The sequence below is a fragment of the Mus caroli genome, unplaced genomic scaffold (genome assembly GCF_978045245.1).
Source record: "Mus caroli unplaced genomic scaffold, Mus_caroli_1 scaffold_15, whole genome shotgun sequence".
NCBI classification, from domain to species: domain Eukaryota; kingdom Metazoa; phylum Chordata; class Mammalia; order Rodentia; family Muridae; genus Mus; species Mus caroli.
In genome coordinates, this window is record NW_028227270.1 from 54,105,755 (window position 1) to 54,133,596 (window position 27,842).

The 27,842-nt window shown below is 40.2% G+C and overlaps 1 protein-coding gene and 1 pseudogene across 1 annotated transcript; one reads left to right on the forward strand and one right to left on the reverse strand.

The window, feature by feature from the left end:
• Window positions 1-195: 195 nt before the first annotated feature.
• Window positions 196-27,262, forward strand: LOC115029035 (uncharacterized). The gene is made up of 4 exons (XM_021180968.3): window positions 196-331; window positions 21,676-21,802; window positions 22,467-22,562; window positions 25,138-27,262. Exons 1-4 carry the CDS (start codon window positions 290-292, stop codon window positions 26,496-26,498), a joined length of 1,626 nt encoding a protein of 541 aa, XP_021036627.1. The 5' UTR covers window positions 196-289; the 3' UTR covers window positions 26,499-27,262.
• On the reverse strand, window positions 7,906-8,653 carry LOC110308533 (tubulin alpha-1C chain pseudogene; annotated as a pseudogene).
• Window positions 27,263-27,842: the final 580 nt, after the last annotated feature.

Genomic DNA, 27,842 nt, shown 5'->3' on the forward strand with positions numbered 1-27,842 from the left:
CTTCAGACAGCTTGCCTGCGTGTGGAGAGGACGTGGCAGATGCTTTATGTATCAGTCAGCTCTTGCTCAACCACAAACATTCACACCTGAGAGGACCCCTACACACGTGCAGAAAAAGACCAGGGCATATCAGTCCCTCATGTCTCTATAAGCATCGATTCTGATGAAGGAGCCTTCAGAAACAATCAGCGTGACAAGTCCTTTACCTGTTCTTCACACCTCAAGCATCCCAGAGACTTCATAACTGCAGAGACACTCTCCATGTACAAACGCTGTGCCTAAGCCTTGAATGATAATTGAAGTCTTCATCAACGCCAAAGAAATGACCAAGGTGAGAACCCCTGCAGGTGCAGATGTCCTTGTTAGCTGTAGACATCCACATCACACAGCCCAGCATTTCCTGAGGGACTCTCAACTAGGTATTTGACTCAGTCAGATTAGCCTGTAGGCATATTTTTCTGTAGCATTTTCTTGATTGCTAAGTGATGTGCATTAGTCTATCCAAGGGTAGGGAGTGCCATTCAATGGCAAATGTCCTTGGGTTATACAGAAATCTGGGTGAAGGAGAATATTCAAGTATGGAGCAACAGGGATATTTCCTCTATGACTGTAGGCCATACCTACTTTCCAACTTTCCTAGTTAATGCGTTTTTCATCTTGTGGTGACCCTCAACCATAAAGTTATTTTCAATGCTACTTCAAAACTGTAATTTTGATGTTGTTATGAATCGTAAGTGTCTTGTATACAGATGATCTTAGGTGACCACTGTGAAAGGTCATTTGACTGCCAAAGGGGTGACAACCTTTAGGTTGAGAAAAGCTGCTCCATGGTTTCTGCTTCAGTTCCTGCTCTGGCTTCCATGGCTGATGGAACTTTTAAGTTTTAAGCTGAAACAAGCCTGTCTTCCTCTAAGTTGTTTGGGGTCATGACATTTGCCATGGGAAGAGAAAGCAAAGTGTGAAGGGTTTACAGACTCTATACACGAGATAGTGTCACACAGCCTTTAGATTTGTTCAACCTTCACTGGACACCAGAGCACTCACAATGAAAACAAACCCTATGAATGTGAAGAATATGACAAGGATTTTTCTAAAATTGTGCTTGATTAAACACCACATACCTCATACTAGAAAGGAACTCTGTGTCAGCAAAGATATTGGAAAACTATTCAACCGTTGTTCCAATCTGCAGCATTTTAATCTATATGTAAGAGAAACCCTGCTGTCTTCATTCTTCACACATCACACATTTCTTATATATACACACATACAACACACACACACATGACATACCTCGTCTGAAAAGGCCATACCTCTAGTCTTCCTTAAGTAGTACACCAACTGAGAACCAAAGATTCATGAGTCTCTGAGGTCTGTTCTTGTTTAGACTACAACAGTGGTTGAGAGTAACCATCCACCCTGAGCCAGGTTAAACTTTCTCCTTCAGGTTGCTCTTGCATTTTATCACATGAACTGCAGAAGTTACTAATAAAAATCAGTAAATGGCATTTGATACATACGTACACATCAGTGTTTTCTGTCCACTTCCTGTTATTTCTCTTCTGCCCCCTCATTACCCCACTTATAGTATCAATGTATCTTGTATGTAGTTTTAAAAGTTGCTACCTCCTTTGCCCAGGACTGCAGCCGCACTACCAGCTCCTCCTGGCTCCCTTTTGATCCACCGGCTTAGTTCTGGGAACTGCTGTTGCCAGCCCTAACCAGATTCTTATCCTACCCGCCTTTGCTCCAGCTCCCACCCGAGACCCTTGAATCCTCAGATAAAAAACACTCACACACAGCTTGTTGCTTTTTAACTTGCCTACTATATACGATTGCTAGGCACAGGTAGCTCCTGTCTTGGAAAAGCGTGCCCTATTTATTATCACTCTCTCCTTTTACTCTAAACTTACTGGCAGACATCCCTAGCCCCTGCCCAAAGCAGAGGCCACAGGCCCTAGCTGCCCCGGAGCCTTACATGATTGTTGTCATGTCCCTTTTCCTCCAAAGCATGGGAGAAAAGCCTCTCTCCTTCCTTCTATCTCCCTTTTCCTCCTGGGACCCATAAGTCCCACCTGTACCCTCCACACAGCAATTGGCCCCCAGCCTTCTTTACTGACACATCAAGAGCCAACTGGGGGGATGATGTTAGCAACAGAACCTCCCCTTGCATTACCTTTTGTTTGTTTGGGGTTTTTTTGGTTTTTCGAGACAGGGTTTCTCTGTGTAGCCCTGGCTGTCCTGGAACTCACTTTGTAGACCAGGCTGGCCTAGAACTCAGAAATCTGCCTGCCTCTGCCTCCTAAGTGCTGGGATTAAAGGTGTGTGCCACCATGGTCCGGCTTTTTTTTTTTTTTTTTTGATTATCTTAATATACTTTTTCTGCAAAAAAAAAAAATGCAGAAAAGAGAAAAATGTGCAATGTGTGGTTTGAATGTGTGTGTGGTGGTACAATTAGTTACTATGATGCCTTTTGCATTTCAATGTTAATATCTTTCAAACCAGTTTGATTTTATTTTTGTGTGGGATAAGAGAAATTAAATAATTTTAATCTTCCTTTTGGAAGAATTGGATATCTAACTTTTCCAGCAGTATTTGTTCAAAGGGTTCTCTATTGTGGCACATATTTTTGGAAATTGTGTCAAATATTTTGTGTCCTTTAATTTAGTGTTCTCTCTCTGGGGACTTTTACATTGCCTTAGTTACAGTTTTGTTTTATATGACTACCGTGCACTCCTTATCACTATGTGCAGTAGAGTTTGAGGTTGTTAAGTAGTGGACATCTGATGGTTCTTTCTGCATAGATTGCTTTGCTTATATGTGGCAGGTTTTTTTCTTTCCTATATGGGTTATGTGGGTTTTGTTGTTGTTGTTGTTCTTTGTTATTGGAAATTTGCTATGGATTTCATTGAATGTATTGATTGCTTTTATTACTCTAGGTGTTTTTACAAAATGAGCTCTGCAAATCCCAGAACATGTCTTTATGTCTTATAATGTCTTTCTGTAAGTGATGCTTTTTGATATTTTCAAATTATGCTTATAGAAGTCCTTGACTTCTTTGGTTAGGGTTATTCCTGGATGTCTCCTTTAAAAAACTTTTAAAAACTAGGTTCTATTTTTCCTAATTACTCTCTCTGCAAGTATCTTGTTAGTATATACAGAAGTTAATGATATTTTATGTTGACTTTGTGAACAGCAATTTTACTGATAGTGTTTATCTTTGTTTTAATTAGGGATTCTATTGAAGTAGAAAACATTGTCACGAAAAGCAAATTGGGAAGGAAAGGGCTTTTTTTTTTTTTTAAATAAACTTCCAAATAATGATCCATCACTGTTTGAAGTCAGGGTAGGAAATCAGGTAGGGTAGTGTCAGGAGCCATAATGGGACAAGCTAATAACTAGCAAGTGATCATCTGAAGTTGCCTGCCTCGGATTATTATATAATCTGTGACAGGTGAGCCCTCATTAAGCAAGGCTGTGAGGGACTCATTTTAGGAAAGATTCCTGCTATTAATATGCTTTTCCTGTTATTTTTAAACATATATAACAATCACTAAGTAGGAGCACTCCCCCTTTGAAACAGATCTCTGCAGATCGATGAAGATGTACTGTCTTGTAGTGATGCTATATAGACAAATAGATGACTTAAGTCTTAATGATGATCCTATAAGAATTTCTAAAATTATATCTGTGATTATTAAGTTTTTTTATTAATGCGACTGCTATTAGGTCCTTTTCTGATCGTCACAGCTGCAATGAGAACTCTGTCAGTCTCCCAAGTGTCACCAGTTAATTGCTCTTAGATGGTAACCAGACTTTCTCCTACATTCCAAGAGGTTGTAAAACAATTAACCAAAGGTCATTAAAAGGGAACTAACAATTTATTATAGGTGCTAGGACAGAAGATAAAATACCGACTGGGCTTATCTATACAAAACTTCAATAATAACTTAGTTATGGTTTTAAACCTGTGGAGCTGAGATAGATGATAGATATTTAGCCAGATAATTACTTCTAATGGATACGCATGTAAACATTTGGTGTTGTAAACTTCTGTTTCAATTTATGATTTGATTTTTTATTTGAACTTGTGATGAACTTTGTAACATGTGATCATGTATTCTGAAAGATGTATAGGTACTGAGGACAAAGATGAGCGAGCTAAGATCAATAGAGGAGACTTTTTTGCCTTTCCCCACTTAGACTAGAATCTTTTCCCTTTCCCCACGTAGAGAATTTTTCCCTTTATCCACTTCGGATCTTTCTGCTTTTTCCCTTAGATAGTTTTCATAGGAAACTTTTTATAATTTGGTAATAAACTCTATAATCACTTATCTAAGTGTCTTCTCTTCCTGCACTGAACTTTCAGCAGGCTGAAAGTTAGAGCCCAGCAGTTCCTGCTGAGATAGTCAAGGCTATTAACTTAATCCTTTGTGACTTGAAGAAGAGGTGCTAGGTGCCAGAAGCTGCAGTTTCTGGCCTCAGAGGATGACAGAAGGCAGGTCAGCTACAATAGCATAGTAACTTAGGCCTAGATAAGTAAACATTTTATTATACAGCAACCCTAAATATCTTGACAAAGTCCTACACTCTGCCTAAGCTCTTCCCCCACCGCTGCCTCAAGAAGAACCGACAAGACAGAAGAACATCCTGGGCTGGCCCCAGGCAGGGTAGGAACATGGAGGCAGGAACAGTAGAGAGAACTTGGAGGAGTGCTGTTTACTGCCTTCCTTCCCATGGCTTGTTCACCTTCCTTCCTTCCTTTCTTCCTTCCTTCCTTTTTTCCTTCCTTCTTTCCTTTCTTTTCTTTTTAATACATATTCTTTTTTTTTAATGAAATCTTTTTAAATGTGCTTTCATGTTTTGCCTGCACATATGTCTGTGTGAGGATGTCAGGATGTAGATTAATAATGTGAGCTGCCATGGGGGTACTAGGAATTGAACCTCTGGGTCCTCTGGAAGAGAAGCCGGTGTTCTTAACTGCTGAACCATCCCACCAGCCCCTCAGCATGCTTTCTTACAGTACCCAGGACCTCCAGGTCAGTTGTGGCACTGCCCACAATGAGCTGGGCCCTCCATCTGGGCCCATCAGTCAAGACAGTGCATCACAGGCTTGCCCACGGGCCAGTCTGGTGGAGACATTTTCTCTGTTGAGCTTCTCTTCCAGAATGGCTCTAGCTTTTGTCAAGATGACATAGCGTGAGGCAAAATGATCATATTTAAAGTTTCAGAAGAGTATACAGCAAGGTCTTTTAGTATGCATTTATGTCATCTGTAAACTGGCATAGTTGAATTTTTTTTTCCTTTCCTTTTTTTCCCTTTGCCTATCTATATTTTCTTCCTTTTCTAAAGAATTTGAGTACATTATTGGAAAAGTAGAGATATTAGGAACCCTTGTCTCATGCCAAAGTTTTCATTTCTCTCTATATAATCAAGGTTGCCCACAGTTTCGTCCACAGCTTTTATTATATTGACAGATGCTCCATCCATTCCTAGCTGCATCAAGACTTATGTACACATTTGAAGTTTACCCAATGACCTTTCTACATGAGAAGTGCTTTCTGTTTGTCTATTTTACGGTGCGTTACTTGTTGATTTACATATATTGAGCCATCCTTCCATCCTGGGGATGAAGCCAGCTTAGTCATGACGTAAGATCAAAGTTGACTATAGTTAATTTTCTTTAAAAAAAAACTATATTAATTAGGGATATTTGTTTTTGTGTGTGGGTGTGTGTCTCTTTGATATTAGAGTTGCAGTGGCTCCTTAGAATGAGTTTGGTAGTATGCATCTTTTTCTGTTTTGGGGAAGGATTTGAAATGTGTTAAGATTTGATTTTTTTTTTTAGTTTAAAAAATATAAATATAAATATAAAAATAAAAATGTATAAAAATAAAAATAATTTTTTAAAAAATAAAACAATATTAAAATACTCGAAGGTTAGTAGAATTTTACAGTCAATCTGGCTCAGGACATTACTTTGTGATGAATCTCTTGATGACTGTTTCCATCTCCTTGGTGTTGTGGGTCTGTTTTTTGTCTGTTTTTTGTTTTTATTTGGTTTTGTTTTGGTTTGGTTTGGTTTTTGGTTTTTTTCAAGACAGGGTTTCTCTGTGTAGTCCTGGCTGTCCTGGAACTCACTCTGTAGACCAAGCTGGCCTCAAACTCAGAAATCTGCCTGCCTCTGCCTCTCAAGTGCTGGGATTAAAGGTGAGCACCACCAAGCCCGGCTTTATTTGTTTTTAAATTTGAGATCTCTGCTATTTTAACTAAGGATTCGCTATAATTCTTACACTTAGGAGTGATTCTCTCCCTAATCCTTCAGTGCTATATCATTTCATCAATTAATTGTGTATTTTCTTAGGTTAGTCTTTTTATTCATTTTTAGTTCCAGTACATGGTGTTCTGATAGGATATACAAAATTTGTTTCTTTTTCTTTTCTTTTCTTTTCTTTTCTTTTCTTTTCTTTTCTTTTCTTTTCTTTTCTTTTCTTTCCTTTCCTTTCCTTTCCTTTCCTTTCCTTTCCTTTCCTTTCCTTTCCTTTCCTTTCCTTTCCTTATGGTTTGGCTCTTGGCCTGTGATGTGGTGCATTTTAGAGAAGATATCTTGTGCCACTGAGCAGAATATATTCTTTTTGTGGTTGTGCATAATGTTCTGTAGCTATTTTTTTTTAAACCCAGTTAATGTTTTGGATATTTATCTTGAAGAATCCTTTGCACATGGTTGGTCTGTTTGTATGACCTGTCTAGGTGTGAGACTGCAATATGGAAATGTCCTGTTTTTATTTTCTTTGAACCATTTGATTTCCCATGTCTTTTAATGTTATCTAGGTAGAACTGAAAACCTGATTTCGTGTGGAGACATTTACATTAGTTGTGTCTGTGTTTACTTACACGTAGTGGTGCTCTTCATTGCTTCTGATTTGTTTTTGTTTGAAGTTACTCTATCAGGTAGGATTATTCCTATATGTTTCCATAGCTTCATTTGTTTTACAGTTTGATGACATGTTCCAGCAGGTCATTCTTCAGTGATGGGGTCTAGAGAGAGAGAGAGAGAGAGAGAGAGAGAGAGAGAAGCTGGATAAAGGTCATAAGATAAAGCAGAATAAAGATAGAGAAGAATGTGATGACTGAAGAAACTCCCATTTTATGCTAGGGATCCATCTGGGTAGTAGACATTTGTCTCTTACTCCAGTCTCTGGAAGATAAGTACCCAGTAACTCTGACCAGTGATAGACTGACTACTTTTTGGCTTTTGTAACCTGCTTATACAGCTTCAAGGACTGTTTTGAGGTCAGTTTGACTACTTAATCTTGGCAGAGTAGAACAGCTCTTGGGTTGCTTGAGCAGATACTTAAAGTCTTGTGGTTTCTACCTTTAAAAATCCTTTCTTCAGCTCCTTTCAGATGAAAATCTCAAGTTTGGCTCAACGAGTGTTGTCATGCTAGCAGCTTTAATACATTAACTAATTATAGAATCCAGATCAAGTCTATTCTCTTTTCCCACAAAGTCCATAAAGAAGATAAAGTATGGGTCAGAAGGTCTTGCACAACCTATGCCTTATGCCAAGCAAATTATTAAGAAGTACAGGATTTTATATATTCTTTCTATAGGGCTAAATGGGACAGAGTCAGCAGAAACTATCACATAGTGGTACAAAGTCAATAAGAAGCTGATCAAACAGTGTTGCACAAAGGGAACACAAGGTATCTCAAGAACACAATAGACCTAGCACAGTCATAGTAGCCTTGGGACTGATAACCATATCTTGGTGGGAAGTGTTGGGTTCTTTTTTTTTTCCCCTCCCACTTAAAATGGAAACACCTTTATTGACAGTTTAGGACAGTAAAAATACACACAAAGACAAAGATGAGACCACAGAAGTGTAAAATTGCAGCATATAAGTTAATATTTGTCACCCTCATCACCTCTTTCAGCACTATCTGCCCCAACCTCCTCATAACCCTTCCCTAGGGTAGCCATGTCCTCACAGGCCTCAGAGAACTCACCCTCCTCCATGCCCTCACTCATATACCAGTGCACAAAGGCACGCTTGGCATACATCAGATCAAACTTGTGATCTAGGCGAGCCCAGCCTCAGCAATGGCCATGGTGTTGCTCAGCATGCACACAGCTCTCTGGACCCTGGCCAGGTCACCACCAGGTACCACAGTGGTAGGCTGGTAATTAATGCCAACCTTGAAGCCAGTGGGGCACCAGTCCACAAACTGGATGGTACGCTTGGTCTTGATGGTGGCAATGACAACATTGACATCTTTGGGAACCACATTGCCATGGTACAGCAGGCAGCAAGCCATGCATTTACCATGGTGAGGGTCACATTTCACCATCTGGATGGATGGCTCAAAGCAGGCATTGGTGATGTCTGCTACAGAAAGCTGCCCATGGTAGGCTTTCTCAGTAGAGATGTCAGGGGCATAAGTGGCCAGAGGGAAGTGGATGTGAGGGTAGGGCACCAGGTTGGTCTGAAATTCTGTCAGATCAACATTCAGGGTCCCATCAAATCTGAGGGAAGCAGTGATGGAAGACACCATGTGGCTAAAGTGTTGGGTTCTTAGGATCTGAGGCCACAGCTACCCCAAGACTATGGCCCCAAGCTTTTCCAAGCATATCTCTTGCTTAGAGAAGAAGCTGTGTTCCTTCTCTCTACACCAAGTCCTCATAGAAAAGCTCCCTATGCCCTGGCTCCAGGCTTTTACTGGCTGTCAAGCATGTTCCTGGTTTTGACAAGGCCAGGGCCCTTTCCATATATTAGGGCTTCAGGGAATGTCTCAGTTGATCAGTCCACCTCTGGACAGTTTCATTTCTCAATATTTAACTCTGTGGGTATTTTCTAGCTGTTTTGTTTTGTTGTTTTTGACAAAAGACAGTTCTTTGGAATTCAGTGCATTAATCTGTCATATAGTTGGTCTGTTAAATCCATTTGCACTCAGAGTTATAAATGAGAAGGGTCGGCTTTTGTGCATGATTTTGTTTTTCACCCTGACTTCTTGCAAGTTCCTTTCTTTCCATACTGGTAGTTTTGGATTTTGCTGGAGAAAAATAGAGATGCCTTGAGGTTGGTACTAAAGAAGTGACTAACATTTGTTCCAGTGCTGACATATGTCTTGTTTATTTTATAGTTTGTCTTTGATTAATAGGTAATTAATTGATCATTAAATACTGTACTGGCTACTTTTATGACACAAGCTAAAGTCACCAGATGCAGGAGCCCCATTGAGAAAACATCTCCATAAGGTTGGGCTGTAGGTATTTATTTAATTAGTGGTTGATGCTGGAGGCCCCAGCCTCTTGTGGATGGTACCATCCCTGGGCTGGTGGTCCTGGGTTTTTCTATAAGAAAGTGGGCTGAGCAAGCCATGTGGAGCAAACCAGTTAAGCAGCACCACTCCATGGCCTTGCATCAGCTCCTGCCTCCAGGTCCCTGCCATATTTGAGTTCCCATCCTTAAGTGATGGACTACACTATGGGAATGTAAACCCACTAAACCCTTTCTTCCCCAACTTGATTTTAGTTATAGTGTTCCACTGCATTAATAGAAACCCTAACTGGTACCATAAAATATAAGACTTCATTTTTGTTCCTGTTCCTTATTGTGGGTAGTTTTATTTGTTTGTTTTCAATACTAGCATTTCTCCAAGAGGCACTGGAAAAAAGAGCAAAATGAGTGAGATTGGGATATGTTCACAACAATCATGGGCTGAAGTTCCCAGAAGGAATAACATCTACACCTGTGTTAAGTGTTCAAAGTATACTCCCATTTTGAAGAGGTAGAATATTACAACTTGGGAGTCAAGTTTCTTGGGATATCTTAGCTCACAAATTACCCCTTTATGACTGCCCCTTGCATGATTTACCATCTTTACGGCTCTTAGGTAAATTATTCTGGAACGTATACAGTAATGTTCAGCTCTCACCTACCCGGATTTCATCAGAAAGATCTGAGTTCAAAGCAGACACTTCTCTCTGCTGTGCCCTATCTACCTGACCTTTCAATCCATGTCTTTTCAAGAAGCATTGATTGATCTGGGCAGCATAGGCAGCAGCACCTACATTCGTGTATTTAATGTGCTTCACACATTGAAGATGACAGCCATGAGAAAGATATATGCAGTACTGAACTGCTGTTAGAGACAGTTGATCTGTCCAGGTCATGGGTGACATGTTCAGTGGTTCTAAAGTCTTCAGGTCATCTCTGCATGGTGAAGGGGAGGTGAAAGCTGAGTCGCACTAGATGCTAGACCAACTGAAAAATGAAAGAACCGTGTGGACAAGCACCAGTGGTTCCTGTTGCTCTGCTTGCCTATTTCACCCAGTCACAGTGCTGCTTCATTTCCGCCCTTCTGTGTGTCTCCTGTCATGGTGGACTGGACCCTGAACATTGGAGACAAAACAAACTTCCTCTTCAGTATGTGACTTGTCAGATATCACAGCAACAAGAAACATCAGAAACAGTAGAATGCCCTGGTAGCTAGGTGTGGTGGTGGCTTATAGTCCCAGCACTTAGGACATAGAAAATTGAGGGCTGGAACCAAGGTCATCTTCAACTACACAGGGAGCATGAGGCCCACTTGTTCATAATGATGCCCATCCTCAGGCCAGAAAGTACGTTGTAATTCTTAAGAGTTAATATCATATAGACTGAGCTACTTAGCGTTGAATATGTTATACTGCAGCATTCCCAATTCGAATCTCTATAGAATATGACATCCCTCATAGGTGGAATCTTTACATGTAAACACAGGAGTTTATGTGCTGTGTGTGCATTGAACTATAATGGTGATTACCTAAGGCCGTTGTACACAGGAAGATGAATGTGTGAGGTATGTTTATACTTTCTATTGAAGATTTATCTTAATTTTATATATAAGGCTATTTTGCTCGCATATGTGTCTATTGTGTAGACATGCATTGCCTACAGAAGCCAAAAGGGGGCTTTGGATCCGCAGGAACTAAAGTTGCACATGGTTGTTGGCTGAGAATAGAAGCTCAGCCTTCTCTAAGAGCAGTCAGTACTCTGCTGACTGCTGGTCAGTGGTCCTTCCCTCCAACCTCTTAAATGTGTAGGCCAGGGGGCCTTGACTCCTGATATTTGTTCTCCCATTTCTTTAGCATAACCTAACAGTGAGCACTATTACAACTGGATAGTTTTTCTTTGCTGCTCTTAAAAATTAATATTTCTTTTATCTTTTGAGATTATAATGAAATGACATCATTTGTCACCTCCTATTTCCCCCTTCAAACTTTCCCATATATCCCTTTCGAACTGATGACTACTCTTTCATATATATGCCCCCAAATACATAATACTAACTTCTGAGTCTGTATATTATTTGTACTTACATATTTTCAAGGCTGACCATTTGGTGTTGGATAACCAGTTAGAGTGCTCATCCCTGAGGAAGAGTATTCCTCCTTCTCTCAGCATTCCATAGTTGCCTTCAGGCAACTTTCTGTAGGATTGAGATTTTCTTATCCATGTTAACACACCAAATGGTGTCCTTGTTCAGGTCATGCTTAGGCTGTTATATTGTTGGAACTTTATGCTGTAGCACCTGACATTCCTAGGAGACAGGACATTATAACAAACTCCCTGTTCCCCCTTGCAGTCTTTCTGCCCCCTCCTCCATAATGAAAGCTTTAGATATAAGAATTGTTTAGTATAAATAACCATTGGGACTGAGCTCCACAACTCTACATTTTGATTGTTTGTGGTTTTCTGTCTATTGCAAAGAGAAGTCTCCTTGATGAGGGGTAAGGACTACACTTCCCTGTGGGTATAAGAACAAATATTTAGAATGTAGTTAAGGATTATGCTGGTTCAGGAAAGTGCTGAGCTCTTGTATCAGGCAAGATTTCCCCCCTGTTAGATTCTTAAGTCTAAATAGAGAGTTGCTGATTGTCACCAAGTTGTGTGTGCCACTACTATATACCATGGGCTATTTTGCCATGCTGTTCATTGTTCTTGTTCATAGACATCATACCTGAATATGACTGCTGGTGGCTTCCCCTCTTTGGAAGCATGCATGGTGCCTTCTCTTAACCATGGAAGCTTGTCCAAAGGAAGGAAGCACTCAGGTTAGTTCTGTCAGAGGCCTCTTGCCCATGTGTATTCTAGTGCATGGTCTTTTCTGCAATAGGGACTTACCAAGAACAATCATAATAACCTGTAGTGTTTGGGGAGACTCTTGGACAACTCTGGCCAATAAGTCAAAAGAGGACTTCCCATCCCTGGTATTGGGGATTTTTGTTAGATGATCTTTTGGCATTAGTCGAGATGGGAAACATTCCTTTAAAGTATAATGTGATTTTATACATCAACTTGCATGCATTATAGGAATTTTAAGGTAGACAGTTAATAGTGTAATGCTTTCTGATGTATTCAGACATCCCCACTGGTATCCTACCTGCCTCCCTCCTTTTGTATTTACTGGCCCCTCTCCCTATATATAGAGTCCACTCTCCCCATCAGATTACTTATATCTTGCTGTTCTCCTCTCTGTTGTCTCCTGCCCCTCCTCCACCCTAGGAATGGTCCCCTTTTACTCTCCTAATTTCTGCAGTCAGTCTATTTAGAACTAGGAACCACAGAGAGAATATATGATGTTTGCCCTTCTGGATTTTAGTTACCTTGCTCAATACAATCTTTTCTAGTTCTGTTTATCTGCAAATTTCAGCTCCTTTTTTCTTTTCAGCTGAATAGCATTCCATCAGATATATGTAGCATATTTTCATTATCCATTTATCTGTTGAAAGACATTTAGGTTGTTAACATTTACTAGGTATTAAGAATAGAGCTGCAATGATTGTTGCTGAGCAAGTATCTGTGAAGTAAGATGAAGGCTCCTTTGGACAATTGCTAGGTGTACTAGTACAATTAGGTGTACTAGCTAGGGTTACTTTTGCTGTGATGAAATACCATGACCATAAAGCAAGTTTTGAAGGAAAGGGTTTATTTGACTTATCTTTCTACAGTAGTCCATCACTGAAGGAGCCAGGACAAGAACTCAAACAGGACAAGAACCTGGAGTTGGTAGCTGATGCAGAGGTCATGGAGGGGTGTTGTGTATTGGCCTTCTCATCATGGCTTGCTCAGCCTACTTTATTATAGAACATAGGACCACCTGCCCATGGATGGCACTACCCACAATGGGCTGGGCTCTCTTCATTAATTACTAATTAAGAAAATGCCCTACAGCTGGATCTTATGGAGGCCTTTTCTCAGTTAGGGTTCCCTGCTTTCAGATGATTTGACTTTGTGTTAAGTTGACATAAGGCTAGCCAGCATAGTATATACCAGACTGTTTGGACTGTTGGCTCTCACTCCTCGTCAACCCCCTCCTTAGCTGAAATGCTGTGCTCTTAAACAAGAGCTCCTCTGTTTCCTTATCAACCAGAGGCTGAACGAAAACCCAAGTAAGATGCCTAGACTGTCTGTTCTGGCCCCTGCGGAGGAGGAGTATTTTCTCCTACCTTACAGTCTCCACATTGAGCCAGTCCAGGATCTGAAGGGATCAAGAATCTACAGTCCCAAGAATCTCTTTGACCTACCTGACCTTCACACAGGAGTGGGCTGGATTGCTTTCTGCCTCAGCTGAGCACTGTCCCAGCCTAGCGGACCCCCATGGGTGTAAGGGGCTGATGAGCGGAGGCCCAGACCTTCTTTTCTAGATAATGCTCCTTCTTTTGCCCAGCGATCTGGAACACTCAGAATGCTTCCTTCTTTGAGACGCCTCGGGCTCTCATTAGCTTGTTGGAAACTGTTTTCCGACCCATGATGATCACAAATAGCTTCTAGACAGCTCTTCTAATGCTGAGGAGAGGGATCAAAACATGACTGAAGCCAGCATGACTCTGCTGGGTCGCACAAAACCCCAGGTGGACAAAGAAAGATGAGTTGAGCGTATATTACTCTCAGCTTTACCAATCTGAGACCCCAACACTGATCAAGGTAAGGGGACGTTAGATACCTATTGCCAGCCGTACTGAGTGGGAAACATTAGGAACTGGTCTTTACTGAAGTTACTCTGTCAAGTTTGGCTACTGATATTTGCTAGTTTTTTGCAGCTAGCTTTTCAGGATGGGTGGGAGTTATTTTCACCAGATCAGAAATGGCTCATATAGTTACTAAGAAGTTACTGATGGAGATTATTCCCTATTTTGCCTTCCCTACTCTTTTTGGTCTGACAGTGGGGACCAGTATTAACCATCAGACTGTCAAAACAAATTGCTTAAACTCTAGAAATACATTGGGAATTGCATTGCGTCTATAGGCCCCCAAGCTTAGGACAGATAGAACTAACAGGACTATTAAAGAAATACCAAATTCCGTGCAGAAACTATTGGAGGATGGACTGAGCTGCTCCCAACATTCTTTTTAAGATCAGGAATCCCCCTACATGAACAAGCCAACACCTTCCTAATTGGCAACAGTTCCTTTCTCCATGGTCCCCAATGGCTTACTAGCCTTTTACCTGTCGTAGCTGAACCTATTTTACTGCTCTTCGGTCTTCTGATTGGCCTTGTGTTTTAAATTGGCTACTAACATACATTTATAAAGAATAATTTCTGTTGAAATACTACCCTATAGGCGTGGTACCAACCTGTACCTCAACATGAATCAATGATTTAATTCATATGATCTACAGATCCTGGGTGATGTGATGACTAAAGAAACCCCATTTTGTGTTAGGTATCTACCTTAGGTACTTAATAGCAGTTTGTCTCTGATTGAAGTTCCCGGAAGATAAGTTTACAGCAACCCTAACTCCTAGACCACCACTGAAAAATGTGCAGCCATAACTGTCTGCTTGTTATGACATGCCTAACAGCTGATTTGATTTCTCTAACTTGCTTACTCAGTCATTCAAACTCTATTTTGAGGTAACGTTGATTGATCACGTAATCTTGGCAGAGCAGAACAGCTCTCATGGTTTTTGCCTTTAAAGGCCTTATTTTCCCCATCTCTGGGCACATTTGGGTTAGAGACTGTGGTCCTGCTAGCAGCTTTAATCAATTGCCCCAAAAATAATCTGAGTAGAGTCTGGGAGTCTTTTCCTGGTGGACATGAACTACATAACATTCTCCAGTATCAATTATCCCAGTAAAACAAAGGTTTGACTTTAGTGCTTCTGGTCTCTTGCTAATCTTAGCAGATTCTTCAGCTCCAGCTAAGAACCACAGATGCTTAACTCAAAATATTCAGCTCCCCCTCCCCCCAGAATCTTTGAGAGACTCTCACACTTCCCTCTGGTTGTCTGGATCTTCACCTGACAACCCTTGTCCTCTGTATTTCTCTGAAGATTCTTATCTTGAAGGATCCCATAGAACACTCAAGGGCTTTTCTAGCCCAAAGTTCCAAAATCCTTCCACAATCCTCCCTGAAATAAGGTCAGGTCTATCTGGTCAGTACCCCACAATCCTGGTACCAACTTCTGTCTTAGTTAGGATTACTATTTCTATGATGATAGATCATGACCAAAAGCGAGTTGGGGGAGTGTATTAGGGCTCTCTAGAGTAACAACTTATAAAATGTATGTATGTATGTGTGTGTGTGTGTGTGTATATATATATATATATATATATATATATATATATAGAGAGAGAGAGAGAGAGAGAGAGACAGAGAGAGAAGGGATTTATTCAAATGACTTACAGACTGTTGTCCAGCTAATATGATGTTGGCTGGCAGAGCAGAGCATAGAAAGTCCAAGACTCCAGTAGTTTGCTCAGTCCACAAGCTGGTGCTCAGTATATGCTGGAATCCCAAAGATGTAGCTGTAATGCCCATGAGGGAACGGACTTGCTAGGTAACAGCAAGCAGACAAAGAGCAAAAGCTTCCATCTTCCGTATCTATGTAGCAGTGGTTCTCAATCTTCCTAATGCTGTGAGCCCTTAATACAGTCCCTCATGTTGTGACTCCCTAACCATAAAATTATTTTGTTATCTTATCACTAATTTTGCTGTTATGAATTGTAATGTAATATAAATATGTGATATGCAGATGGTCTTAAGCAACCCCTGAGAAGGGTTGTTTGACCCTCAAGGGGTCATAACCTGCATGTTATAGCCAGTCGTGGTGGTGCACGCCTTTGATCCCAACACTCGGGAGGCAGAGGCAGGCAGATTTCTGAGTTGGAGGCCATCCTGGTCTACAGAGTGAGTTCCAGGACAGCCAGGGCTACACAGAGAAACCCTGTCTCGAAAAACCAAACAAAACAAACAAAAAAAAAAAAAACAAAAAAAAAAAAAAAAAAGAAAAGAAAAAGAAAGAAAATTGCTGTCATATAGGCTTCCAGCAGAAGGTGTGGTCCAGATTAAAATTTTATCTTCCCACCTCAGGATGGGAATTAAAGGCATGTATTTCCACCTGTTGCAGTAATTCTCCAACCCTGATACCCCAATAAGTCTATGCAAAAACCACACAACTCAGTTACATTATTTACAAGCTGTACGCTTAAACTGAGCAGATTTATCACTACACTACTCTATTCCCCAGCTATGAGATTCCTTGTTATTTGCTGCCTCTCAGGGCCATGTGGTTCTGCTCCATCTGTCTCTTATATCCTCTTCCTCAGTCTTCTTCCTCCCTGGCTCCCTACTCTTCCCTCACTTTCTAAAACCTCCAGCCCCACCTTTCCCTTCCACTACCCAATCACAGGGTCTAGTCTTTATTTGACCAGTTAGAATGGGGAGAAGGTTCACATGAAATCACCTGAGTACGTGATCCACTCCTCTCAGGGGCAACCCCTCTTGAGGAAGCTGAATTAACATCAGAATACCAACAGCACCAGGGCAACCCACAACATCTACCTCACAAGTCATGACTAGAAGTTGATCCACCCACTTCAAACAAACAAACAAAAATCCCTCAAAGGTGTGTGCCTTGTATTTCTTCTGGATTCCATCTAATTCTAGATGTAGTTAAGTACCAAGAATAGAAATCACAGGAGAAAAGGGTTTATTTGGTTTACATAACCTGGATTGCTGTCCATTGGAAGAAGCCAAGGCTGGAATTCAAAGAGGGCAGGAACCTGGAGGCAGGAACTGCTGATGGTTTTTACTTTAAATCTAGTATAATTGAGTCAATGAGTTTTCCTCCTGCCAAAAGAATCTAGGAACCCCTGAGCTTTTTAGGTAACGTCTTTGATCAGAGTAAGAAGTAAACCTAATACAAGTTGCCGTCAAAGGCTGGATTTATATTCCCACAAGACCTTTGTAAATTTGAGACTTAAAAAGCAGCCTAATCCAGTGACAGGCTATAAATAGTCCTTGCCTTTGGTTCAGGGCAGTCCTTCGCATAGACTCCTGGGAAATGTAGTCTCTCTTAGCATGGCTCCGCTAGACCGGACTCTACTCTCTGTGCTTCCGGTTCATTTTGCTTTTGTGTTTCTCCAAACTCTGCGGCTTTCTCAAAGTTGGAACAGTGTGGCTTGCGCTCCGCGCTCGACATGGAGGTTGGTCCCGGGTGCAGCCTAGCCTTGCAGGCCTCATGAACTCTGCGGGTGGGCGGGCCCGGGGTGCAGGGAGCCGGGGAGGGCTGGGCGGGAGGCGGAGAGAAGCCCACGTGGTCCTGCAGTGCGGACCTAGGCTTGGCCAGAGTGCAGGGGTGGGGCGGACGCACGGTGCAGGGAGTGATTGCTCTGTTAGGACGGAGCGGCTGCCAGAGTAATCATGTGTTTCAGGGACCTGAGAGGTGGCCTGCTAGTGCGAGAGTGGAGACTGGACAGTCTAGGGTTGGTAGAGCAGTGTGGCTTGGCTGACCGTGCCAGAGGCAGGGTGTGATGAGAGCTCATACCCCACCTTGGCTGGGGAAGCTTGATGTTAACTAGTTTTCACATTGCTGTTGTCAGATTTCTCAGGAAATCTAGAGCAAGTGGGTTTTTCTGAGCCCTCCCGTATTCAATGACAGGCCTAGGACTCTGGTTTTGAGTTCGTGTGGCTCATAGTTTCCAGGACAGTGAGTTCTGCGGGGGAGTTTGGTATATGGGATGTTTGTCCCGTTTTCTTTGTGATAAATTGTTAGTTTTCAGGGCGGCTCACTTTGAATAGGAATCACTCCTTTACCCACTGTGACAGAACCCTCACATTCACACACCTGTATGAGGCAAAAAAAAAAAAAAAAAATCTCATCGAGGGGGCACTCTGAGCTTTGTCCCAGCTATCACTGATCCTACAACACTGCAGAGTGGAAAATACTAGAGATTATTACCACATACAATTGCACCGGAGACTGCGATGTCAGAAATTTGGTGCTGTGTGGAAAGATTGAGAGATGAAGTTGAAGAGCTGTGGCTCACTCAGGGTCCCGTGATTGTATACAGCCAATGCTCACCCTGCCCTTTGTATACAGCCGCTGCTCACCCTGACATTTGTACTGTTTTTGCCACACTTCATTGATTTGTATGCTGGAGACTGACTTACAGCATTAAAATCTATACCTGAGAAGCATGGGCTTTAAACTACATCAATACCAATACTTTCTATGTATCACCTAACAATCATTAAAATAATATGGACATTTTCTAATTAATGTCACTAATCTGCAGGAAACTAAGAATGTGCCATTTTACACTGTTTAAGGTGTGAAAAGTACATTTTCTTTTACCTTAAATCTTGTTTCCTACAATGTAGAGGTGATACAGCAATATGCACAATTATATTATAGGTCACAACACATAGATGTTTGATATCTATCTATCTACATTTTTACTTAATATATTTGTTAAACAGATCTATGATTGAAAATAAAACATCAGTGTATGCTGTGCTGTTTCCTGTTTCCTCTCCCTCCTGAATACTGTGATTAACACCTGAATACCATGTCAACACCTTATAGCTCTCACTGATATGTGGACTTTAGTCCTATCAGTGACCTTTGCTGGGGTAGAATTTCTAGAACTTCTCAAACCTAGTCTGAGAACATGTTTAATGACCTATGGCCTTTATTTTCATTGGCTTTGAACCTAGCATTCAAGTTATAATGCTCTTCTCATTGGCTCTCTGAGGAATGTAAGTCAGAATTCACCATCCTGGTCAGGTCTGAAGCAAGACCAAACTAGTATGCCTAATTCACTCTTACTACCCTGAGGAAGGAGCTGGAGATTTGGAGGCTATTCTCCAGTTCTTTCCTTGATGGCCTGCATGTGAGCAGGGGGTAAGCAAGCAAAACATCATGACTTTCCCTATTGTCTCCTGCTTCTTGCTAGGAATTGAACCCAGGCCTCACACCGCTGAGCAAGTGTCTGTCCAAAGAGCTGTATCCCGGCTCAGTCCTTTTCTATTTTATGAGCTGGTCTTTGTTTTGTCATCTTGAGTCCTGCAACCCAACAACAGTTAGTGAATTTCTCACAAACATTTATTTTGGCACATTCTGAGAAGAAAATTAGAGGCTGTTCCATTTAATACTGCCACTGTTTTCCACTTTGTTGCATTTTCAGCTGTATTTCTATGTTAATTGTTAATGGTTGTAAAGGTTTAAAACAAGAATAATTAATGTACCATAATATACTTTGAGTTTTGTTTCAATACTGTATAAAACAGAAGAAAACTTTGGTGGTCTGAGTGATAATGAGCCAATAGGTTCATATACTTGAATACTTGGTCTTCATTGGTGAACTGTTTGGGAAGGAATAAGAGGTGTGGCCTGGTTGGAGGTATGTCATTAGAGGCAAGCTTGAGGTTTCAAAAGACTCTCACAATCCCCCTTCCTTCTGCTAATTTTTCTTCAGCTGGCACTGAAGAATGAGCTGTGATTAACAAAAGACCAGCACTACTGATATGAGCTCATTACTTTACTGGGACAATTAGTATTTGTTAGCTGGGACTGAGAAATCAGCTGTGATTAAAAAGGGTTTGGCAACATTGAGGTACTGTTGTATGTGAGTCTTTTTTCAGCATACAGAGTTGAAATCCCTCATCCCTAAATCCTGATGAATGGAATAAGTTGGCATAGATGTTTGAGAATTTCAGGCTTAAAAGCTCTATAGGAGTCTAGCTGTGGTCACAATTTGGCTCCCAAGTCTATACTGTGTCCCTGATCAATCACTTTCAGGGTATACATCCAATAAGCCAGCCATGTTGGACTGAGATTAGTGTCAGAGTGGTTTATAGGACTTATTCCAGACCCCAACAAGATTAAGAGGCCTGTAAAGGCAATGAGCAGAGTAAAACTCCACAACAGAGCCGGGCGTGGTGGCGCACGCCTTTAATCCCAGCACTCGGGAGGCAGAGGCAGGCGGATTTCTGAGTTCGAGGCCAGCCTGGTCTACAGAGTTCCAGGACAGCCAAGGCTACACAGAGAAACCCTGTTTCAAAAAAAAAAAAACCAAAAAAAAAAAAAAAAAAAAAAAAAAACTCCACAACAGCATGGAGTCCTCCGGGCATGTAGTTTTGGGGGCCCTGCCTCTCTGAGACACATCCATTGTGGTTGTGCTAACTGGTAGACCACACTCCATGAGTTCTAAAGCCATTTATTGTTCCTCCTGTCTGGCTCTTGACACATTTGTACAGTTTGGTCCTGTCTAGCCTCAAAGCATGAGAGTTTATCTATGACAGTGTAGATGGGGCTATTATTTCAGACCTGGGAAGACAAGTAGCATATGATCTCAGCCATAGACATACGCCAAAGAATTTGGTCTCTCCAGAGTTGAAGGTGATATGTGCATTTCCAATGGGCCAGTGAGCTGGGGAAGAGAAGCACAGAAAGTGTTGCCCAGTGTGTGCACAATGCATTTAGGTAAGAGCATGATGCTTAAAATACTATTGCACAGAATTAAGACTATGTAACAGTGCTGTACTGTGTATTACAGAAGCCAGGAAAACAGGGTTTTGAGCATTTCCAATATAAAAGTGAAACCTACTTAAAAATCATACTAAGTATATATCTAAGACTTATCTAATGTTACATAACCCTTCATTAATATGTAAATTTTCATTTTTATAAGCTTATCATAAACAATAAAAATATTAGTAGTATCCTCATAGATCATTATGGAACTTTTTATACTGAGATAACAAAAATGGGTGAGCCGAAATGTAGAAAATTTTAAAATAAAGAGAAAAAAATGAAGGGTAGTGTCATATATTGATAACATTAGACTTTTGAAGAGCAATGCAATTGAGCCATCAGTTCTAACTCTGCCTTAGGAACATAGCAGATGCCTGAATACCTGACAGAGAGAGGGAGAAAGAGACAAAGTGTTAGAATTGCATTTAGTGTATTTAAAGGTTAGGCTCACATTTAGTGTAAATATATTCCAAGTGTTATTTTTCCTGTTTGAAATGTGCAAATGTGTAAAACTCTTGCACTTCCATTTCCTCTCAGTCTTCCTTTATTCTCCCCTTGGCTGCTCAGACTCCTGTCCCTTGGTGCACTTGTCCTGGATCCACCTGTGGATGAGTGCACACTCAGACACCTCAGCCCAGAGCTGCTGCATCGGGTCTGCATCTTCACTGCAATTGGCTCTCAGGGTGAGGTTTCTAAGGGGAGATGGTTTTGAAGAATGTAACCAACATTACATACCAATTTAGAACCATTTCTAGTTCTCCCTTCACCTTGAGCAAAAGGTGACTGCAAGCTTGCTGACTTTGGTATTGACATCATTAACTGGCCTATTTATTTAATTTATACTATTCATTTATTTCTATTTCAGGACCCTCTGTCATTCACAGATGTGGCCATTGATTTCTCTGCAGATGAGCGTGAATATCTGGACTCTGCTCAGTGGAATTTGTATAAGGAAGTGATGTTGGAGAATTACAGCAACCTTGTGTTCCTGGGTGAGGATCAGTTCCATTGTGAACTCGTATTTCACTGTCAACATGGGACTGCCTGCCTGCCTTTGAAGAATATCTCATGGGAGCTTGTGCTTTTGATTTCTTCCTTTTCTTTTTTTTGGGGGTTTTCAAAACAGGGTTTCTCTGTGTAACTATGGCTATCCTGGAAATTTCTCTATAGACCAGACTGGTGTCAGACTCAGAAAGCTGCCTGCCCTCTGCCTCCTAAGTGCTGGGAATGAAGGCACGCATCACCACTGCCCAGCTTATTGATTAGTTTCGTGTGTCCATTTTAAAAGGAAAAATTAGGGAATTGTTATGTAGCCAAGGAACTCTTTTTCTTCTTGTGTTTTTAACAGGTTTGTTTTCAAAGTATTTTCCTGTGGTGGCAATGTTAGAAGCTCAGTAGCCTGAGGCACAGAACACATGTATTAAAGTGTCTCAGCCGTTAGCATTAATACTTTTTCTTGTATGAGGTTCAGCATCTATAGGTTGTATATTACATCTAAGCATCCTGTCTTTCAGGAAATGTTTAAAGATAGAATTTTATGAAACCTTTTATCTGCTCTTTTCTTCTAAGCAACAGAACTGGGTGCAAATGTTAATTTCCAGAACAACAACAACAACAAAAAAATACAGCCAAGACTCTTGTTCCTTTTCCAAACAGGTCTTGCTTTCTCTAAGCCACACCTGGTCACATTTCTGGAGCAGAGTTCAGATCTGTGGAGCGTGAAGAGGAAAGCGTCAGCGGCCATCCCTCTCGGTGTGTAGGAATGAGTGAGCAGAGCTCACAAGTGACGAGTCAATGTGTAAAACAGGAATTGAGAAGTTGGGTTTTGGTGGAAGTCTCTTACGATCAAGGGGCTTTTGTGATGTTTACCATAATCCTCCTTTTACCTCAAAAAAGCTTTGCATTTATTTACAGTGGCTGCTAAAGTCCTCTATTGAACTTGTTTTCTTGTGTTTGTGTGTGTAGTGTGCTCATCTGTATACATACTCGCATGTGTGTGGATGTGTGTGTACATTCAGGCTGGCATGTACATTGTCCCTGTGGAGGACCAACTTTGATGTTGAGAATCCTCTTTGATGACTCTTCTACCTTATTCATTGAGACAGGATCTCTCTGTCAAACTCAGAGCTAGCCTTCTCAGCCCTTTTGCTCTAGGGATTTCCCTGTCTTCATCTTCCAAGCTTAGATGACAAGCTGGCCACTCTGCATTTACCAAGCATCTAAGTATCCAAACGCCGGTCTTCATACTTATGTAGCAGGTATGTTGACTGCTGAGCCATCTCCATGGTCCCACTCCTTCTTTTTTTTTCCTGGAAGCATCTAAATTACAACATACTTTTCTTTACTTTCTGTTGAGGAAATATTAAAAAATATTGGCAGGCTTCCCACGCTACCGCCAACCATCTGCCCAACCGCCAACTGCCAGCAACCGCAGACCGTATGGCTCAGCTGGGTAATCTCAACTTGGCGATCTCCCTGCTGTCCCTCCGGCTCTGTCTCTACCTGCTAAATCTCCGGCGGGGCCAGAGTTCCCGGGTTCTCTTCACTACCATGCCAGCCCCATGCATTGACCGTTCACCCCACGATCAGCCACCCCAACACCCATTTACCCTGTAGAATCAAAACTCTTAAAGCTTATAATAACCAGTCAGATTGATGTATCAATAAAATCACAATTTACAAGATGCCAATACAGTAATTTCTGAACCAATTGTTAATGATAAAAGCTTTATTCCAATTATTCTAACCTTATGATATCATAACTACCTGTGGCTGGTTAATGCCATGCTGGTTCACGGCTGCCTTCATTTTGCCTCCCTCCCTTCCTCCTCTGAGAGGCTCTCTGTCTCTGCAACTCTTAGCTCCGCCTCCCTTTTCCCTGTCCAATCACAGGCCTCCTGCTGTCCTGATGTAATTGGACAGGGAAAATCCTGCAACAACTTTCTATGACTCAGAAAATGGGTACACAATTCTAACAGCCTCAGTAACACAGTAACACCACAGATGAGCCTCTCTAACTCCATTTGCATGCTCATTGGCTAAACTAGTTTCATAAGAGTTTTCATGTGTGTGTATATATGTATGTGTGTACATGTGTGTGCATATGACACTGCTCATTTTGAGGTGAGATGACAAAATACAAGGGTTGATTTTCTCCTAACCTGTGGGCTGTGGGGATGGAGATCAATGCTCTTTACCTTTCCAGCAATCTTGCTCTGTATCTTATGAGGGTTGGGTTTCTTTCTTTCTTTTTTTTGTTTTTTTTTTTGTTAGTCAATGACAGTATATTACAGTGCTTTGCTTTTATAAGAGTGCAGTCATAGCTACAAACTACACATTTAGATAAACTTTGTTTAGTAGATCTTTGATAATGTTTCAAAAATTTATAGCTCCGAAATTTCATCTCTTTTTGTTACTTTACAACTCTATTTTTTGTTTGATTTTTTTTAAAGTCTATGATAACATGCTTAGCTGTAATTAATTACTATATCCCATAAGGACAATATAAGATAAAGAGAGCTATACCATAGGTCTGTTAAAAGTTACATTATCATTCCCTATTAAAATATTATTTGTAATTTCAAGACACATGCATTTTCTTCCTTCTTTGGTTACTTAATAGTTGCTGTAACCTTCTAAATGAGTATTCCCAGAAATTGTGTAACTTTTGTGTTTATTGACACATAGTTTACTTAGCTGAGTTTATGCCCCTTCTAGGTAAACTAGAAATTTTTCATAATTTGATTTTTTTAAGGTATTTATATTATTTTTGGTAAAACCTAACACTGTCTTAAAGATTTCATGTATCGATTTTAAAATGTTATGCAGCACATCTTACACAATTTTATAGCTTTGGAAACTGAAACTGTATACTCAAAAGTCTTCTGTATTTCTACCTCCAACCAATTTACCACATTCAACATTGGCTTCCTGTCTGATAAGTATTCGAACTTTGAATTTTCATGTAAGACCAGAAATACATCTTTAAATAAGGGTTTCTTTCATTTAATAAAATGCCCCTTAGGTGTTTTTTATTTAGGTGTTATATCAAGTTTGACTTTTAACTTTCATAGTTTCCCATTCTTTGTTTCCCATTGTCTTCATATTCTAAGTTCAGTGGTGGATTATGTTGTTTTAACCTGTAGTATCTGAATGAGGCTACTGGGAATATAGGTATGCAGATGTCTATAGTTTCCCATTTATATGATGCTTAATTTTAGGTCAAAATGTAGTCAAAATTTTAAAGTATTTATATTTAGGATGAGCGGTATGAATATAACATATGGTAGTATACTTTTACTGATAATTTAACAATTTTTTTTAACAGGATCAAAAGCCCATAAATGTAAAGAATGTGGGAAATCCTTTGATAGGAACTCAGTCCTTATTCAACATCAAAGAATTCATACTGGAGAGAGACCCTATAAATGTGAAGAATGTGGCATGGCCTTCACCGGTCGCTGCATTCTTTCTAAGCACCAGCGAATCCATACTGGAGAAAAACCCTACAAATGTAAAGAATGTGGCAAAGCTTTCAGCTGTTCTTCTAACCTTCACCAACACCAACAAATTCATAGGGGAGAGAAACCCTATAAATGTGATGACTGTGGAAAGGCCTTTAGCTGTTCTTCATATCTGTATAAGCATCAGCGAATCCATACTGGCATGAAACCCTACAAATGCAAGGAATGTGGCAAGGCCTTTAACTGTTCTGCAAACCTTATTTACCACCAGAGAATTCATACTGGAGAGAAACCATATAAGTGTGGTGAATGTGGGAAAGCCTTTACCATTTATTCAACATTTATGAATCACCAGCGAACACATAGTGGAGAAAAACCCTATGAATGCAAAGACTGTGGGAAAGCCTTTACTAATTGTTACAATCTAATTCAACACCAAAGAATTCATACTGGAGAGAAACCCTATGCATGTGAAGAATGTGGCAAATCTTTTAACTATTCTTCCCATCTTAAACAACACAAAAGAATCCATACTGGAGAGAAACCATATAAATGTGAAGTGTGTGGCAAAGCTTTTAACTGTTCCGATTATCTTGTTAAGCATCAAAGAATTCATACTGGAGAAAAACCCTACAAATGTGAAGTATGTGGCAAAGCTTTTAGCTTTTCTACATATCTGCATAAACATCAAAGAATCCATACTGGAGAGAAACGCTACAGATGTGAAGAATGTGGTAAAGCTTTTACTAATTATTCGGGGCTTATTGTTCACCGAAGAGTTCATACTGGAGAGAAACCCTACAAATGTGAAGAATGTGGCAAGGCCTTTAGTGTTCACACATCACTCTCTAAACATCAGAGAATTCATACGAGAGAGCAGCCTTACAAATGTGATGAATGTGGAAAGACCTTTAGTGTTCACTCAACATTCTCTAAACATCAGATAATGCATACTAGAGAGAAACCCTACAAATGCAAACACTGCGACAAGACCTTCAAATATCCTTCACCCCTTGTTCAACATGAAAGAATTCACACTGGAGAGAGACCCTACAAATGTGAAGTATGTGGCAAGGCCTTTACTTCTTCTTCAAATCTTAAATATCATTGGAGACTTCATACTGGCGAGAAGCCCTATAAATGTGAACAATGTGGTAAAGCCTTTAAAAATAGTTCAAATGTCACTCGACACTACAAAATTCATACTAGAGAAAATCCAGATTAATGCAAACACTTTTGTAAAGCCTTCCACAGTTATTCATTGACAATTCAGCACTAAAGAATTCATATAAAAGAAAACCTTAGAAATGAAAGGAATAAGGAAAGACCTTTAATAATAGTTCAACCCATATTCAACATCCACCATTACATACTGGAGAGACCTTTTAATAGTGAAGAAGATGGCCGTGTTGAGTGTTCACATTTTTGAGCATCAAATTTTTTAGAGAAACACTACAAAGGCAGGTAATACAGGAACTGCTCATTAACCATGAGTGATTTATAACCAGATGTTATACATGTAAAATGACTTTGGAAGGAACACTGACAAATACATAAAACTGAGAAAATCAAACTGGTTCAGTAAAAAGCACTTTGTAAACAGTGTTGCAACACTTTGCTCATCATGTAAATCTTGAGAGATTAGAGAGAATTATCTATCATAAGAGACAAATTCCAGGAGCTGTATAGCATTTAGTAAACCACCAAGTGCTGCTGTTAATTTCTAAATAATTAATACAGAACTCTGAACTAAGAAATGTTTGGTGTGATATAAAAACTCATTATAGACTTTGGAATCATGCAGATAAGTTTGTGAGGACATCAATGTGTTATAAATTGAAATTATAAGCTCAATTTTGAAAAGTGATAAGATCACTCAACTAGTGATTTTTATCAGAGTTTGTTTTTTTCCCCCAAAGACCATAGATACATTATTGGAATATGAAGTTTAGTAACTTCTGTAAATAAAGATAAAATGTTTTTAATGTATTGTCAGTGTCGTGTTTAGTATTGCAGTCTTTTTTTTTTTTAATTAAGTTTTTTTTTTTTACTAAGTTTTACATAGTTTCTTACTAAGATAAAAACTACCTTAGTGAAAGCTAATATTGGCTGTCCACCTGAGACACCTAGAAAGAAGGAACCTCAGCTGAAGAATCGTCTCTATCAGATTGGCCTGTGAGTGGGACTGTTACATTCTCTTGAGTGCAATTGATGTAGAAGGGTCCAGTCCACTGTGGGCGATACCGTCCCTAGGCTGTGGACCTGGCTGTATAAGAAAGGTACCTGAAAATGAGACTAGGAATGAATCAACAAATAACATTCCTCCATGATCTTTGCTCAGGTTTCTGCCTTAAGTACCTGCCTTGGATTCCTTCAATGATGGACTGTAATGTGTAACATGAAATATACCCTTTCTTCCCCAAGTAGGTTTTGGGTCATGAGGTTTATCAAAGCAAAAAAAAAAAAAAATAAATAAAATAAAATAAAATCAGAATATAAAGCACCTAGGTAACATTTTAATTAGTTATTTCTGGGGATTTGTGGGATATTTAGTCTGTTACTAATGTTA

Bases quoted from the DNA above. Each gene is read 5' to 3' on its own strand.
- LOC115029035 (XM_021180968.3), top strand. From the start codon at position 290: ATGATAATTGAAGTCTTCATCAACGCCAAAGAAATGACCAAG. The intron at 332-21,675 runs GTGAGAACCCCT...TTTCTATTTCAG, and splicing joins ACGCCAAAGAAATGACCAAG to GACCCTCTGTCATTCACAGA. The intron at 21,803-22,466 runs GTGAGGATCAGT...TTTTCCAAACAG, and splicing joins CAGCAACCTTGTGTTCCTGG to GTCTTGCTTTCTCTAAGCCA.